This window comes from Squalius cephalus (assembly GCF_949319135.1).
Source record: "Squalius cephalus genome assembly, chromosome: 15".
NCBI classification, from domain to species: domain Eukaryota; kingdom Metazoa; phylum Chordata; class Actinopteri; order Cypriniformes; family Leuciscidae; genus Squalius; species Squalius cephalus.
In genome coordinates, this window is record NC_137136.1 from 8,183,859 (window position 1) to 8,201,976 (window position 18,118).

Consider the following 18,118-nt stretch of genomic DNA (forward strand, 5'->3'; position numbering starts at 1 on the left):
ACTGACTTGCGGACAAGCTCCCCTTATTGGGCTGGAGTGCTTACTGTGTTTTCCAACCGGGGGTGAGCTATGTGTACCCCAGAGCAGGGTTTTCCAAACTTTTTTTTATGCCAGGGCCCCCAAAATATGGTGTATTGTTAGTTGGAACCCCCTCCTGAATTGAATCTAATATTTTAATATGGCATTGACTCGCGAATAACTCATTTAAAATAAAAATAAAAATCGTAATAAAAGCAGACGTGTGTCTGGTTTGCGCACCTGCAGCTCACGAGGAAAGCGACAGGGGGCGCTTGTGGTCTCAGCCTGGCACGCGAGCCAAACGCAGAGGAAGAATTAGAATAACGGTTGAAAAAAGAGTCGCGAGTTTCAGTGGCTCCACGGTCGGCGGGTATTTGAAGCTCGAGGCCGCTTTTAGTTTTGCTGCTTTGTGTCGTTGTTGTTGACTTTAGCATCCAATCAGCGCGTCTCATGTGATGAAGCTTATTATTGTCCCTCTGGGCTGTGTTCGCGTCATTGTTAACTTTAGTAAAGACCCTTTCAGCCCGTGAGTTAAGGTAAGTTACGTGGAGTTGTTTACTTTTTACCGGCCTTTTAAACTCTTTACGTTAGCTAACTTGGTTATCTGTGCGATGTGTGAATGTGTTTGTTTGACGTAGCAACATATGGAGAGGTGGTTTTCAAAGTTATTAAGAACATTTAAATGAGTTTAATGCCTTAATAATCTGGGACTCTTGATAACATTTCTAGGGATATCTTCTGTAAATTAAGAAATAAAGGCACATGTAAGTTAGCATAAAAAATAGCATGAATGTAACGTAGTTAACTTTGACAACTATTCCAGCTCTAAGCTTTGGACAGTATTTTCTGCTTTATGTTTTGCAAAAAATATATTTTGAAAGAGTTAAGTTAATCAACGAATGATTTTGCGTATAAATATATATGTAAATAAACAGTAGTTCTTGAAAACCACTACTACTAAAAATTATATTAAGAATAATAGTATTATTATGAAATTATTATAATAATATTACACTTAATTCATTAATGTATCTGGTCCACAGGTGACTGCCACAGGAATGACCACTTCACAGAAATACCAGAACCCCAAAATCACAGGTACAGAATCTAGGGATGAACTTAAAGGGATAGTTCACCCAAAAATGAAAATTCTGTCATTAATTACTCGCCAAACCTGTAAGACTTTCATTTATCTTTAAAACATAAATGAAGGTCTTTTTGATGAAATCTGAGAGCTTTCTGTCCCTCCATTGACAGCTACACAACTACTACTTTGACTCTTTAAAAAGTTCATAAAGGGATCGTAAAATGAATCCATATGAATTGAGCGGTTTAGTCCTAAATTTCTGAAGAGAAACAATCTCTTTATATGATGAACAGATTGAATTTAGGCTTTTATTCACATATTAACATTCATCAACTCACACATCAGTTGTGGTAAACGGAAGCTCAAGCATGTTCGCTTGACGTGTGAGAACCAATGAGGTTCATTCTCGTGTTACGCAGCACGTTTGAGCTTCAGCAGGAACCAATGAGGTTTCTCGTTTGGTTGAGCTTCTGTTAATGTTCGCTGATCAGTGTTTAAATGTAAATAAAAGCCTAAATTAAATCTGTTCATCATATAAAGTGATCATGTCTCTTCAGAAAATTTTGACTAAACCGCTTTATTCATATGGATTAGTTTTACGATCTCTTTATGAACTTTTTGAAGTGTCAGTTTCAGTTACAGTACGTAGCTGTCCATAGAGGGACAGAAATCTCTCAGATTTCATTGAAAATATCATTTGTGTTCTGAAGATGAACAGAAGTCTTAAGGGTTTGGAACGACACGAGGGCGAGTAATTTATGACAGAATTTTCATTTTTGGGCGAACTATCCTTTTATGTTATGTCATGTACCTCATAACCATAATAGATTGTCACATAGTGTGGTTATTTTCTGCTCCAGCAGGACACTCTGACACAGAGTGGCTGACACCTGCTGTGTCTGAGAAGTTCCAGAGCCGTTTTGGATGGCGGCCCAGCACAGCGGACAGTGGGGACACGGGACTGGGTACCTCTGACCACACTGAAGGTGAGAACTCTGCGGGTGTTCAGATATTGTCATATTCATTGACTTGCCTGTTGTGTAACAGACCCGAGTTCACGTGAGCAAGTCCTCATCAGCCCCTTCATTTTAACATTAGTCATGTAATTGAAAAAAATAAAATTTGATTTCCAGGAATTGAACAATGCTTGCGTACACATGTACAAGAATAGAAGTTTTGTCACCTTAAGAATTAATAGATTCATCTTCAGACATCATGGATCCAATTTGAATTAATTAGTGACTTTTTTTTTTTAAATTCCACCGAACAATCATTGGTTTTAAAGAGAACCCTTTTTAATTTACAGCAGACATCCCGCTGGCTGTTTTTAGACTAAGCTGTAATATTCTTAGTCATGGAGATGTGCTCAGAGTTCTGGAACTCCTATGAGATTTGGAGGAGGATATGATATTCCATACCATAGATTCCTCCAGGCGGTGTTGCACTTCCACTGATGGGGGTCTCATTAGGAGGGCCTGACCTGGAGGGCCGAATGGAAACTCTGATCCCGGTCTTGTTTCCTTCTCTCTGCCTTGTTAAGCATGTAATACACAAAGATTAGCTGTACTGAAGAGCTGGTGTTTGTCGATTACCACAGATCTGTACTGAATGTGCAGTGGGTTTAAAAACATTTCTGTGTTAATGTATAGCTTATGTTTACAATAGTGTAATAGTGTTGTTTGGCCTGGTGTGATTGTTTATTTTCAGTGATAGACTGACATATCAGTTAGGCTGATTATTGGCATAACCATGCCCGATTAACAGAAGTTTTATACCCTTTTATGCGATTTCCAAAACATAATGACGTCGACATTATTATTTCTGACTCACTTGCTGTAATTTATCATTTTATCCAGGATCACCATTTACATTCATAGGGAAACCTGGAAATATCAGAGAAATTTAAAATGTTTTCTTTCCAGGTCTGGTAAAGTCGTGGAATTTTCTATAGAAGTTATAGACACTGTTTTTTGAAGAAATTTGTTATGCTCACCAAGGCTGCATGTATTTGATCAAAGAGATACAGTAAAAATAGTAATGGCGATTTGGTGCTTAATTTTTTTTCTTTTCTTTCTTAATTATTATCAATGTTGAAAACAGTAGTGCTGCTGCTTAAGATTAATTTGTGGAAACTGTGATACATTTTTATTCCGGATGCTATTGAATAGAAAGTTCAAAAGAACGGCATTTATTTATATGTGAAGTCTGTACATTAAGTTAAATTTCATGCAGCCTTGCTGAATAAAATATGAATAAAAAAAATAAAAAAATCTTTAGTGCATGAGTCTGAATCAAAAAGATTTTAAAATTGTTATCATAAATGACTGAAAAGGTCAAGAAAATTCATTAGTCCAATTAGATCCTGTTTTTATCTGACCAGCCTGTTATTTAGATATTGGTATCAGCTACTGAAAAGCATAAATCTGTCTTTTTTGTTGTCATTATCCTGAAACAACTCTCAGATAGTTCCCATAGAAACAGTAATGATTAACTGCTCAATCTATTGAGTTTTCATACATACAATTGTGGCACCTAGCAACTAAGTATAACTTATTCTGAGTCTGACACACTAATAAGACGGCTTTTATTTGTTTTTAAAACGGCCAAAACGGTGGTGGCACGAAAGTTCTTGGCAGCCGTTTCACTTTAGAGGTTCTAAATATATGGTTGAATGTCTGTGGGCTTCGGTGTTGCGATGGTGACGGCTTTGTTTTGCTCTGGGTGTTTCTTGTAATGGCAAGAAAGCCTCTAAGAATCTTTCGTCGACCCAAAGAATTGTTTAAACCTGTCCACAGCAGATGTTTAAAAGAGACACCCGCAGGGCAGACCCTCTTACTGCTGCCTGCCTCTTGACTTCCCCACTTGATTTGTGTGTGTTAACTTAACTTGTTTAAATGCACTTCAGAAGTATTACAGTATTAAGGACCATTAGGCATGTATGAGTGTGAGGTGAGCTGTATGGTTAAAGCAGGAGGCCCACACATAGACACCTCACAGCGTAACATGAGAGTGCTCTATAAATACCGCTAACCTTTCTGTGTGTATGCTCTCCTGAACTAACACAGTTGTAGGAGAGAGAACAAACTCTCATAGCAGGTACTCACCTTGCCTGAGCTTGACTTTCAGTTTTTGAAGGACGAATTCTGTCAGACGGAGTGGGCGTGTTTTAAGATCAGTAGTTTGTCTAAACCACTTACTGAAGATGCACTTGGAGGAGTGTTTTTTTATGCCTTACTGTCCTTCATTGTATGAATATGTTATCATGTTTTGGTATCGCTTTTACTGCTAGCAAGGTGAGTACCATTTATTTTTATTTTTTTTGCAATGGTTTGTTGTTTGTTAGATGTCAAAACTAGCTAGCATTAATTTGTTATTCTTTGCCAAAATAGAAAGGTTGGCTAATTTAGCAACATCCTTTTTGCTGTTATATAATGTCTATATAATTTGTTAAGGATTTATGATTTAACTGTGGGGCAAAATTGAAGAGCTATTTTGCCTTGGTATAATTTGATATACAGCTCAAATATTACTGACTTTAAGTAATATTCCAGGCTTTCTCCAATTTAATGTGTGAAACAATGTCTATCAGTGAATAACAAACAGTTATTTAGAAAATAAACATTGAAAATATGCCATTACTGTACAACTGTATAGCCTAATCATAGACATTTGGTTAAATATTAACTTTAACTCTCTGGTGCTCTTCGGTCATTTTTGACCAAAAAATTGTACGTTTAAAAAAAAAAAAAAAGTCATGAAAAATAGTCACACATAGATGACTGGTAGAAACGTTTGGTAATGCGCCCAAACAAAATCTTACTGAAAGCAGTTTTAGAGTTTCTTGCAGTTTTAGAGTAAATTATGTTTTGAAAAATGTATATTTCATATAAAAATTGAAAATAGTAATTTTTTTGTTTTCTTTTCTCATAACAATAATCTTAACTTTTTAAAACTTTTGGCAGCAATCTGCCTAGTGTCTTCTTTAAAAAGAGACCAAACTTAAGACTGTGTTCCAAAGCATTCAAGATTTATTAGTTTAAGTTGGAAATTTCATTTTCAGGTCTATGCTCCAAAAGTGAATGGATTATAACTACTGCATAAATCAAATTTGGTGCCATAAATCCCCATAAAATACAAAATATTAAATAACAAAAAACATTATCAAACTAAAATAAAGCACATTAATTTAATTGAAACCAAAAAAAAAAAATTTCATTTTTTTTTACCGCTATACAAAGAACACCAAAGACAGCTTTTTTTTTTTTTTTTTTTTTTTTTTTTTGGTTTCATTTATGTCTTACTCCATTTTCTGTTCTAGACATCTACAGCACTAGCAGCAGTCCATCCTTCCAGCCCATCCGCAGTCAGATCCCCATCCCCACCGCCCATGTCATGCCTTCCACGGCCGGAACTCTGGCCTCTAAGATCAAGCCACATGTTTCTGAAGAAACCCGGGCGTCCTCCAGCTCTTCCAGCTCTAAGTCATCCCTCCCCAAATCTGCATCTTCCCCCAACCTGGATGCTCAGCACGATGGAAATTTAGAGTTGAATGCAGTCAAGCCTGATTGCCTGAGCCGATATCTCAGCCTAGTAAACGGTCTCGACCACTCGCTCTTCCCCTCTGGAGATCAGACGCGGCTGGATGAAGCCCAGAAATTTGATGTACCTGCCATGGAGCCAACGCTTAATCAGTCGGCTCTGCTCGGGGGCCTTTGCCCTGATGTACGACAGCAGCTGCAATTGACCGGGCTTGAGGACAATACAGGCTTGCTGGAACAGACTTATAAAGTTCTACCGGAGGCTAGGGCAGGTCTCGCTTGTCCTGTAGACCCATACAGCCAAAGGAACATTCATCCAGGGTCTGGTGCCTCTGGCAGGATGTTCTCCGTACCTCAGGGCCTGCAGACTCAGGCTCTCCTGAGGGACCAGTCCAACACAGGCGCTTATGATCCGTTACTGCAGGAACGCTGTTGTGAGCTGGCCAGCTGGCAGCAGCAGAAGCAGAAACTCGAGAGTCTGCGGCTTCAGGTGGAACAAATGCAGGTTAGAGTTCAGCTTGTGTCCTGCTGCATACATGAAAGGAAAAGGGAACAGTTATGTAATCGTGAATCATCTATCTAAAACCAGTAAGAAATTAACTCTGCGTAATTCAACACTGAGTCTTATTGTGAATTATAATTCTTCAGTGCATGAGGTTCCAAAAATAGACCGTGTTTGACTTTGTTATATCTTTCATCAATCAGTGTTATTTTAATATATTTGTATACGTTAGTATTTTTTTTTTTTTTGAATTGGCTATTATTTATAGATTTTTAATTTTAGTTTAAGTTTTAGTAAAGTTTGTATGTGCGTAATTTTTATTAGTTTTTTGTTTTAAATGTTTCAGTTTTGCTTTTATTTTTATTTCTATTTTAATAATTTTAGTACTTTATTTATTTCAGTTAGTTGCTAAGTTTTCACCTAATATTGATATTTTATTTCAGCTTCATTTTAGTTAACAAAAGTGTTTTTAATAGTTTTTTTTGTTAGTTAACAAACATGTAAAATGTAATGCTCTGCCTCTAAAACAACTTTTCTTTTCTTTATTTACGTAGGCCATGCAGCCAGGGAAAATGTAAATCAATTGCAATTTAGGCTAACAACTAATAACTTGAGATGTAAAATTAGTGTGCCGATACCAGTAACAGACTATTTATAACATTACCTGATAGTTTGGTGTTCTGTTTTTTTTCTGCTGTCTTGGTTTTGAATAATTTATGGTTTAAATAGTTATCTATAGCATGTTTTACATGTTTATTTAGCTAACAAGATAACTTGATTTATAACAGTTTCTCAATATTGAATTATAGCAGAGATTGAAAATCAGTGCTGTTAATATTTCTGACAGTAATAAACTACACATTTGATTCTATACATCTAAAATTCAAACTGCTATTAACAAACACTGAAACAAAAAGCACCACATATTATGAGTGTGAATTGCCCTGCTTTCACGCTTCAAATTGCAACTCTGCTGTCAACTTCGTGCCAGAGACATTTTCTTCACTGCATGAGTTTGTAATGGTCCAACAAATTCTTCTTCTTTTGATTGACAGGAAGTATTTTTCTTTTTGTTTAATATTCAGTGTCATTTGGCATTGCTTTAAAGTTAACATAGGTGTCAGTCTAGGGCTTACTGTGTTTTTATGCCTGTTTTAAATAAGAGTTCCTGCTTCACCTACTATTTTATTTATTTATTTATTTTTATTGCAGTTAATGACTGGAGGAAGTGGACAGTATGCATCTCTGTATCCAGCAACTCCTCACACGGAGAACAGCAAGTGGGATGCTATCATTAAAGCCAACGAGAACTTACTGAAAGAGAAAGAACTTACCATTGAAAGGTAATGCCAAGTTTTCAGTAGTGTCTTATATCCTACAAAGATTGTGAACATTAACTTGCTAAACGTAGGAACTTGTGCATTGCAGGCAGAAGCAGCAAATGTCTCAGCTGGAACAGCGTCTCAGAGAGAGTGAACTGCAGGTGCACAGTGCCCTCATGGGACGTGGAGCCCCTTACACCGATGTGTGTCTGTTGAGACTACAGGTTAGCACACATGCATGCACATAGCCTTTTCCTCACTCTATATCAAAACATCTCAGTGAATCGTCTGTCTTTCTGTGTGTGTGATAGGAAGCCCAGCGGGAAAATGCCTTTTTGCGAGCCCAGTTTGCAGAGCGCAACGACTGCTTTACCAAGGAGAAGCTAGAAGCAGACCGGAGACTGGGCGCAGTGGAAGCAGAAACGCAACGTCTGAACGAGGTCTTGAAAGAGAGCAGTGAAAAACATGCAGAGGAGTTAAAGAAACAAGAGGAGAGGGTGAGCATATCCAAGCTTCTTCATGTGGCCTACCACATATGACTCTGAATCTCATTGAACTCATGTTTGATTTTATATCGTGTTGCTGCTCTTTACGACACAGATCCGCAGTCGGGACAAGCACATCAACAGTTTGAAAAAGAAATGCCAGAAGGAGTCGGAGCAGAACAGAGAAAAACAACAGCGGATTGAAACACTCGAGCGATATCTGGCTGACCTCCCGACCATGGAAGACTACCAGGCCCAGCACAAAAAGGTACTGCTCTCTCTGATGGTCAGCCAACAAAACAAAAGCCTTTTTTTCCTGTGGTCTCAGAACAATTGCTCTTAATGCTCAGCTTGAGATGTTCTCTTGTGTTTTATTGCCAGACACCTTTATAGCATCCACTGCACCCATATATCACACATCTGGTCCTATTGTATTCTTTATCTTAAAATAACATACTCCTTACCCTGCTGGCTCACAAAATCCCTGCCCCACTCAGCTTTTTCTCCAAGTCATTGTTTTTGATTGTGCTTTGGTTGCTAAAGTATTTTTTTAATCTCAAATGCACCAAAACATCTTAGATTTTATTTTTCTGTAAATTATTTAACCTGTTTGTTTATGCCTTTTAAATATTTTTATTAACTTGTTTACTTAGTGATTTTAGCTGATTATACCCTGTTCTTGCCATTTATAATAGCCTTAGAACAAATAATGTTGTTTGCATTAGATGGCAAGGATGAGATTTTATTTTAGTGAGTATCATCCAGTTTCAGAATCTCACATAGTGAGATCTCACATACTTCATTTGGTATTGTACTTTTTTCTTTTTCTTTTACAATACCATTCAAAGGTTTAGGGTCTGTAATATATTATTTAGTTTTTCAGAAAGAGCGCATCCATTTTGATCAGAGTGACAGTTAAGACATTTATAATGTTACATTTTTCTAATTTATTTCAAATAAATGCTGTCCTTTTGAAATTCTTAATCAAAGAATCCTGCAAAAAATGATCACTGAATACTGGAGTAATGATGCTGTAAATTCAGCTTTGCCATCACAGGAATAATGATATTTTAAATAGAAAACTGTTATTCTAAATTGCAATATTTCACATTATTTTATTTTTACTTATTTTTGATCAAATAAATGCAGCATTAGTGAGCATGAGTCTACTTTCAACGAAACATTAAAAATTCATATAGACCCCAAACTTTTGAATGGTAGTATACTTATGTTGTATATTATATTGCTCATTTATCACCTGACTCTTTAGATATTGGTATTGGCATCGCCTATTGAAAGACCCATATCGGTTGACCACTATTTTGAGCAACTGTTGTTCTCAGTTGGTTATAGTGTGGTTCTGGATGTTGTGTTGCAGCTAGAGGAGGTAGAGGAGAGGGCAGCTCAGTTGCAGGCCACCGTCGGAGATCTAGAAGTCCAACTGGAGGGGGCCTGCAGTGCTGTGCGCAACAAAGAGACCCAATTGGAAGAACAGAGACGCAAGGAGAGAGAACTACTTACAACAGTCACCAGGTAGGAAAAACCATGCAAACCCATTCAACCATGCACAAAAGACACAATGGATGTTTCAAAACCAGGAGTCTACTGATAAAAATTTGGAGCATTGCTATGCTAATGTCTAATATTATTTGATTTGCTTGTGGTTTTAGTCTCCAGAACAGAGTGCAGGAGAGCCTTGAGGATGGAGTGAGATTGCCCTCTCTTGACATAGAGAAGCTACGAGAAGAAAACACTACCTTGAAAGATGAGCAGCAGCGACTCAAAAAGGTTTTTATTCACATTAGTTTCTTAAAGGAATTGTTAAACAATTGCAGTAACACCTAAATAGGTTTGTTAGCAGTGCTGTATCATGGCTCTGTTGATTAATGTGAATGTATGTTCTGTAGAAATATATTAAGGTACTATCTTGATGAATTTTTCTTTTAAGGTCATCGAAAAACAACTCAGGATAATGGAGCAGCTTGGCTCACAGATCAGGGTAAAGTTTTATTTTGTTTAACAGGTGCATAATTGGCACTGCTGCTGATTACTGGTTTAAGAAACACTGTTCAGAGTATTTTATTACAGCGTTCTGTCTGCATACACTACCATTCAAAAGTTTGGGTTTCATACTAGGATTTCTTAATGTTTTTGAAAGAAGACTCTTTTGTTCACCCTGCTTCACTTAAAACAATACAGTAAAAACAGTAATATTGTAAAATATTAATACTTTTCAAAATAAGTGGTTTCTTTTTTGATATATTTTAAAATGTAATTTATTCCTTTGATGGTAAAGCTGAATTTTTGCCATTACTCCAGTCTTCAGTATCACATGATCCTTCAGAAATCATTCAAATATACTGATTTGGTGGTCAAGAAACATTTCTTATCAATGTTGTGCTGCTTCATATTTTTGTGAAATCTAACTTTTTCCCCAGGATTCATTGATAGGAATTTTTAAAGGAAATCTTTTGTAACATTATAAATGTCTTTCACAGTCACTTTTGATCAATTCAGTGCTTCTGAATAAAAGTATTAATTTCTTTAAAAACATCTTGCTGACCCCAAACCTTTGAAATGGTAGTGCAGATGGGAAATGATATTTAAGAACCGTTAAAGGAAAACGAGCATCTTTCTGTTCTAGTATTTTTTTTTAAATGGAACTGGTTCTGAATAAGAATTGGTCTTTTTAATCTCAACTTGAAGACTGTAATTATCTGTAATTTAAGTAAATCCCCATCACTAAGAGCCAGGCATCATATTCTATCATTAAATCCTCAGCTATGTACTTACAATAGTAACTATGATGTGAGGAATCTTTACAAACAGCTTCCGCAAAGTAGGAGGCTTCTTTAGAAATACCTGATATTTTTTTATATATAAGTCTAATATATATAAGTCTATATATTTGACACTTTTTAGAGCATTTTCTAACCCATGTCTATTTACAATGTTAGTCAAACTATCTTGCACCAAAAACAGTCGCAGTTTAGTTTATATTAGCCACATGTTTAGTTTACAACCTTAATAATGTGTGTGTGTTGACTTAGACTCTGGAGGAGCAGCTCTCTCAGGAGGACTGCAGTAGTCAGGCCCTGCGAGAAGAGGTGGCAGAGAAAGAGGAGAGGCTGCTGCAGTTACGCACTGCTATGAAGGAGGTTAGTTGTTGACCATAATGCATATTCAGCTCTTTGCCTTTGTGTTTTCACAGCACACAGGAGAATTGAGGTGTGCTTGTGTTTGTATTTCAGCTTTCAGTGCAGAACCAGGAGCTGATGGAACACAATCTGACACTGCAAGAGCGTCTTCAGGGTGAGGAGCCGCAGGGTGGCCGTGGTTTGCTCCCCGTGGGAGCCCGGCTCACCCAGAGGCTGTATGGAGAGATGGCCGCCTGTCTGTGTGACCTCCGCTCCCTCTGCAACGTCCTCACCCAGCGGGCTCAGGGCCACGACCCAAACCTCTCCATGCTGCTCGGCATTGCATGTAAGTGCGCCCTCTGCTGTATTCATGCTATAGAGAAGACTAGGACTCCATCAGATAATGCCTAGATATAATTGACTATATACACCTGCATTGTAATCTTTTTTTTTTTTTTTTTTATGGAATAATCCATAATCTCTATATTTGCTTTACAATGGCTTATGAGATTTTGTTTCTTTGTTCCTTTTTTTTCAACAATCTATTTACAATTCAACAAAATAGCCATTATTGTCAATGTTAAAGGACAAGTTCGGTATTTTACACTTAAAGCCCTGTTTACAGATCGTTTCTGATGAAATAGAACGGTTGAGATAAAAATGTGGACACATGCTGCTGTCCCGAGAATTTTAGGTTTATTTCGCTTCTCCCCCCCACCTACACAATGGCAGCCTATGGGCACTGGAACAATCCTTCCTAAAACGCATTAAACTTTCGATTACAAAGACGTGAAACTCACCGAGTGGTCAGGGGTGTTCACTGGTATGCTCACACAAAAATCGCTGCAAAAGATGCTTTCCAACAGGTTTTATCGTAGTTTTTGTCCAACTCCATTGACTTGAATTGGATGGGCTGTGTGCGGTACGGTATTACTCCGCCGCTTCTTCTTCTGCTTCTTCTGTGTATTCAATTAAATGCCAGTGGTTTGCTTGTAATTGGCAAAGGTGCATTATCGCCACCAACTGGGCTGGAGTGTTTATTATTCAAGCTCTCAACGGAAGAATCTACGGGTGTGAGACGTTTGGAAAAATAGGTCCACAGTTTTACAACGAATGGTAAAACACCTGTTGGAAAGCATCTTTTGCAGCGATTTTTTTGTGAGCATATCATTGAACACCCCTGACCACTCGGTGAGTTTCACGTCTTTGTAAACGAAAGTTTAATGCGTTTTATGAAGGATTGTTCCAGTGCCCATAGGCTGCCATTGTGTAGGTGGGGGGGAAAGCGAAATAAACCTAAAATTCTCGGGACAGCAGCATGTGTCCACATTTTAATCTTAACCGTTCTATTTCATCAGAAACGATCTGTAAACAGGGCTTTAAGTGTAAAATACCGAACTTGTCCTTTAAAGCTACACAATGTAACATTTGTCCCTCTAGCGGTTAAAAATAAAACTGCATGTGCCTTGTGGAACAACATCCTTTTGCTTTTACTGTCTGCTCCTCTGTGCGGATGAATGCGGATGTGGTTCGAGGCACATGTGTACAGATACACATGGATACAGGATATCTTATAAGAGTAGATAGGCTAATAAAAAACGTTTTTGTATTTATACAGCTGGCGATTCCCAGAGGCTTGCTGTTTTTAAATGATTTATGGTCCTTTTTTTTTTTTTTTTTTAGTCCGTCAAACTTTCTACTTGCACACCATAAAAGCACCACAGTAGCTGGAGCTACTTTTCACTTTTATGGAATCGATGTGATGCATGTGGGAATGACATACGTATGCAATTATGAGCGAAATCCATACAGACAGCTCGAAAATATACATCATTATTATAGGTTTACCAAAGTTGGAGTTTTAAAAAAGTTATATAGTGTAGCTTTAAAGATTGAAATGTTTAATGCAAGAATTAAAGGGATGGTATAATGCCCTTTTCACAAGATGTAAAATAAGTCTTTGATGTCCCCAGAGTGTGTATGTGAAGTTTTAGCTCAAAATACCCCACAGATATTTTAATATGGCATGTTAAAATTGTCGCTTTTTGAGGGTGAGCAAAAACGCACCATTTTTGAGTGTGTCCCTTTAAATGCAAATGAGCTGCTGCTCCCGGCACAGAGGGCAGAACTTCAACGGCTTCCACTCACACAGACATGCACTGAAAATTTCAAAAACTTTTAGCCTTTTATGTTCAAACCGGAGTCAGACAAAGATAGAGACTCAAGAAGAAGTGACAACATGTAGATAACATTTCTGAATGGTTAGTTGATGATTTTATGTAGCTTATGTGTAGTTATCTTCTAGTCATTGATTAGCATATTCTGTCTTGATGATCTATAAATTGTGTTCTGGGGGCGGGGTTTATGTACATTTTAGGGTTCATGAAGTCACTAACTCGGGAGAAAAGTCATGTAGTCCCAACCAGCCATTTGTTGTAGTCCTTAAAAAGTGATTTCTTTAAAAGAAAATATCTCCCTTTGCTTTGAACTTTGAGCGTTGTAACTTTGCAGATGTTGTTTATGCTCAAACAGCAACATAACACACTAACTAAAGTTAGAAAAGTGAAATCATAATCAACCACCCCTTTAAAACAGTAAAATTCTAAATGATCAAGGAATTAAATGAATTTTAAAGGAATTAATGAAAAGAATATTTAATTTTAATTGTTGATAAATTGAAATTTTAATTTTAATGTTGTGTTACCTGTGTTGTGGCCGTTATCAGCTGTGACTGACTCCATGTCTGTCTGTTTGCAGCAGCTCCCCCTCCAGTTGGAGAGCAGTGGGAAGACTGGTTGAGCCCCGAGGGGCTGCAGAAGAAGCTGCTTGAAGCTCAGCAACTCCGTCGAGATGTCGAGGAACTGAGAACCACAGTCTCTGACCACTATGCTCAGGATATGGGAGAAAACTGCATCACTCAGTGAGCTCGGACAGTACGGCTTGTGCTCAGTGAGGGTAACTGCACATCACGAGTGCCTTTAAAGACACTACAATCTCTACCAAAACAAATCTTCTTCACGAAGGACTAACGACACTAAGGACATTGTAATCTCGCAAAACAGAGCGCTATTTTTATACAAAGGTTTCATAAGATATTTTTCTAAGATTCTGATGACTTTGTGTGTGATGGAAAGAGAATGATTTAATATAAACCTTTCCATGTATTTGGGAATGCCTGTGATGATGTTGACTATCAACTGAAAATATCTAATCTCTAACCTGTAGTTTCGAGTGACGCTCGGGGGTGTGTAACGACAGGTCATTAACTAGCATCCATTATCTTACAGTGAACATAGCGTGCCACATCAAACACAAATCTAAGGCTATGGAAATATTTGGCCACCTCTAGCTGTTTGAGATCACACATAGATGATCTGTTTTGATGTTAAGGTGGTGGATAGACATTCCCTAATATTATATAACAACCAAAGTTCAATATGATCAAAGGCAAACCTGTCAGAAACATTTCAGAGTCTAGATGTACAGAGCATTATGCAGACCAATAAATAGGGACATTTTAAAGCAAGACAGGTTTGTAGGCATAATATTAAATTCTGGTTCTCTCTTAAATAAAAAAGGTCTAAAGTTCTATTCCTTAAGATACATATACAAATTCTGTAAACAGTGTTCATGCTCTAAGTTGATCTCTTAAATAATCATTATTTTCAAAGTTGTCCTGAGAACCTCATTGCATTATTAGGTTCTTTACTGCTGCAAAATTAACACAGACAAAAAATATTTTAGAATATATATATTTTTTGGTCATATAATTTAAACGGGTAACATTTGCTTCTGTATGTGTGTTGAGGGGCAGGACCATCTTGCCAGTAAAATAATAATATATATGATGTACTTTGTTCTAATCCATATTTACTGTCTGGTTTATAATTTTAGTCAGCTATAATAATAGCCACGCCACTGAATCAATACATCAGAGGAAATGAACTGGTGAAGCAAATATTGTATTAATGAAAGTCAAACATGGTAACAGGTGCCTTGTGTTCAGTGTCGTAATCTGTATTTACTGAAGTTTTACAGCACAATATACCAATGTAGACACTAACTGTATTTCTCTACTGTAATGTGCGAATGCCAAGGTATTGGGATTCTTTTACAAAAAGGGACCATAAATTGTGGGAAGTATTGCATGATAAATAGTTGTCTTTGGTCCAGAAACATCACTAACAAGTGTGAATATAATTAGACGATGCAGCAGATGTGTTTTCTGTTGTAAGATCTTAATACAAAACCAGCCAGGCAAGCTTTATATGCCAAAAACTTTATAACAACACACTAAATGTCTCTGTTTATAATATATATAAATATTTCTTAATTGTTTCCGTTTTTAGAAATAAAGATTTGTATTTCATATGTAACATTATGTTGAAATGTTTGTTTCCAGTAGCCTATGTATAATGATATTCTGTGAATGTGTCCTAATCTTGAGTATTTGAGCAGTGTCATCTATCAAATAATATTATTGTAACGAGGTTTAAAGGCTCAGGGAAGGAGGCGGCGGGAACCGGCGAACGTTCAACATAAACTTTAATATCAAAATAAATAGACACTACAAAATGAAAGTAAAGCGGCAGCCCCTCATGGACGGCTGCCGCATAGAAACAATAAAACACAACATAAATGGTCCAGGCCTGGTCCTCTCTCGTCTTGCACTGTCGTCACTCCTTTCCTTCCGGAGCTCCTCCATGGGACTCGAGGCTGGTGTGGCGTCCAGGTAACGCTCATTAAAGGTCCCATTGCATGGATTATTTTATTATTTTAGAATGTTTCCTGGGGTGCCCTTATAATGTTAGTATGTTTTTTAGATCAAAAGTTATTATAATTTAGAATTTTAATGCTCTGTTTGAAGGGGCATGTCTGCTGTGAGACTTCAGTGTAAACGCCCACTGTTGTGATTGGCTGACATGCTTGCATATGAAATATCTAGCATTACATTTGGAACTCTCTCGAAAACTTTTACTATTACAGCTATTATATGTTTTTACTGTTTTAAGGAACCGTGAGAAGTATTTAGATCTATTCCCATCACATAAAAGGTTGCAGTGATGAGCATTGAGCAGATGACAGCCTGTTGATCGCGTGAATGAAGATCTTATCATTGCAACGCAGTTTCTGCACTCTCACTAATGATTTCACCAATGCAAACATGATGTACGTACAGTAAGAGCTTCGTTGTGCAGCGTAACAGCGTCATTGATTTCATAACGAGTTTTGGCAAGTGTCCAGATAAACTCGCGCTGTGTGATTGACAGCTTGAGCGATTGGAAAGGGATTGTTCTTTGATCGCTTTCTGTATATATATTAATCACAGTTTAATTGAGATTATTTTCATCCTGCTAAGAGAAACGACATGAAGTTGATCGTTTAGTTACTGGCTTGATGTACTGATGCATAAACAGTATTGAATGACTTTGAGAGAAAGATGATCTGTCTGAACTTGAACAATTACACATCAGAAATTCACATAACCCACTGGTTCTTCAGAGGCTCGGATGAAGGAACTAAAAAATATTTTTGTGTTCATTTGTACATCCAAACACTGAGCAACTGCCATGCTTCGCTCGTTTGCAAGCCATGATGTCTCTCGAGGAAAAACCAATATCGTGCTTGCGTAGCTCATTTTCTCATGGGCGGGCCAAATTCTTTTTGCGGGCAAAGAGAAAGGGGAGGTAACCTTTCCCCTTATGACGACATATGGGGAAGATTTCTAGATTCGCCCGTCTGAGCTTTCATTTTCTCAAAAATACCCAGGGCTTGGTTTACACCCATCAAAACGTCTAGCCACTGGGGGACCATCGGCAGGCTAGGGAAACTCATATTAAGGTTAAAAAACCTCATAAAATGAAATTTTCATGCAATGGGACCTTTAACACCCGTGCCACCAGCCTCGCACCGTTCCTACAGCTCTTGGACCCACCCTGCTTGCCCAAATTCTCTTTTGGTAATATAGAAATTATTAGAACTTCTAATAGTTAATTATAATTTGGTAATATAGGAATGATAAAATTTCCATTTTCATTAAAACAGAAAAGTAGTAGTATTCTACAAAAAAACGGGAGTAGCTCAAACAGCCAAACCTGTTAATAGCTGGATGTTTCAGTGTAACTGACCTCACAAAGACAATTTATAAGTTAAAACATTTCCCTGGAAATGTATACAAATAGTGCCATATGTTCAACAGTTGAAAGATTTACAATAACATGTGAGTTTAACAAACCATAAACCACTTCAACAGCATCACATCCTGGTTCATTTACAGATAACAGAAAAATAAAGTTTTCCATTTTATCATAACTTAAAGAGATGGTTTACCCAAAAATTTTAATTAGCCCATGATTTACTTACCTCAAGTCATCCTAGGTGTGTATGACATTTTTCTTTCAGACGAATACAATCGGATTTATATTAAAAAATGTCCTGGCTCTTCCAAGCTTTATAATGAATAGATGCACTTCTATGGGCTTCCAAACAGAAACAGCAATTCACTGTCATTATAAAGCTTGGAATATTTTATTTATTTATATATATATATATATATATATATATATATATATATATATATATATATATATATATATATTAGGGCTGTCAAATCGCATCCAAAATAAAAGTTTGTTTTTACATAATATATGTGTGTGTGCGGTGTATAATTATTTTCTATATAAATACACATACATGCATGTATATATTTAAGAAATATTTGCATGTATATACTGTGTATATATATATTTATATTATATATAATTTATATTATATATAAATATTTTATATATAAATAACACATTTTTCTTAAATATATATGCATGTGTGTGTATTTATATATAGAAAATAATTATACTCCATACACACACACATATATTATGTAAACACAAACTTTTATTTTGGATGCGATTAATCGCGATTAATCGTTTGACAGCCCTAATATATATATATATATATAGACAACTCCGATTGTATTCGTCTGAATGAAGAATGTCATATACACCTAGTATGACTTGAAGATGAGTAAAT

General features: G+C 36.8%; 1 protein-coding gene across 4 annotated transcripts; it reads left to right on the top strand.

Annotated features, from left to right (window-relative positions):
- Positions 1–326: 326 nt before the first annotated feature.
- Positions 327–15,465, top strand: cep85 (centrosomal protein 85). Of its 4 annotated transcripts, none has more exons than XM_079895386.1 (14): positions 327–554; positions 1,062–1,116; positions 1,966–2,091; positions 5,424–6,148; positions 7,358–7,488; positions 7,574–7,691; positions 7,779–7,964; positions 8,068–8,220; positions 9,331–9,485; positions 9,623–9,740; positions 9,901–9,951; positions 11,003–11,110; positions 11,204–11,435; positions 13,847–15,465. In XM_079895386.1, the coding sequence occupies exons 2-14, from the start codon at positions 1,077–1,079 to the stop codon at positions 14,011–14,013; spliced, it is 2,310 nt and encodes a 769-aa protein (XP_079751512.1). In that variant the 5' UTR covers positions 327–554; positions 1,062–1,076; the 3' UTR covers positions 14,014–15,465. The 4 variants fall into 4 exon arrangements, with proteins under 4 accessions (XP_079751512.1, XP_079751514.1, XP_079751513.1 ...); XM_079895388.1 differs by having other exon boundaries at positions 13,850–15,465; XM_079895387.1 differs by having other exon boundaries at positions 444–554; positions 1,969–2,091.
- Positions 15,466–18,118: the final 2,653 nt, after the last annotated feature.

Bases quoted from the DNA above. Each gene is read 5' to 3' on its own strand.
- cep85 (XM_079895386.1), top strand. From the start codon at position 1,077: ATGACCACTTCACAGAAATACCAGAACCCCAAAATCACAG. The intron at 1,117-1,965 runs GTACAGAATCTA...TTTCTGCTCCAG, and splicing joins CCAGAACCCCAAAATCACAG to CAGGACACTCTGACACAGAG. The intron at 9,952-11,002 runs GTAAAGTTTTAT...GTGTTGACTTAG, and splicing joins AGCTTGGCTCACAGATCAGG to ACTCTGGAGGAGCAGCTCTC.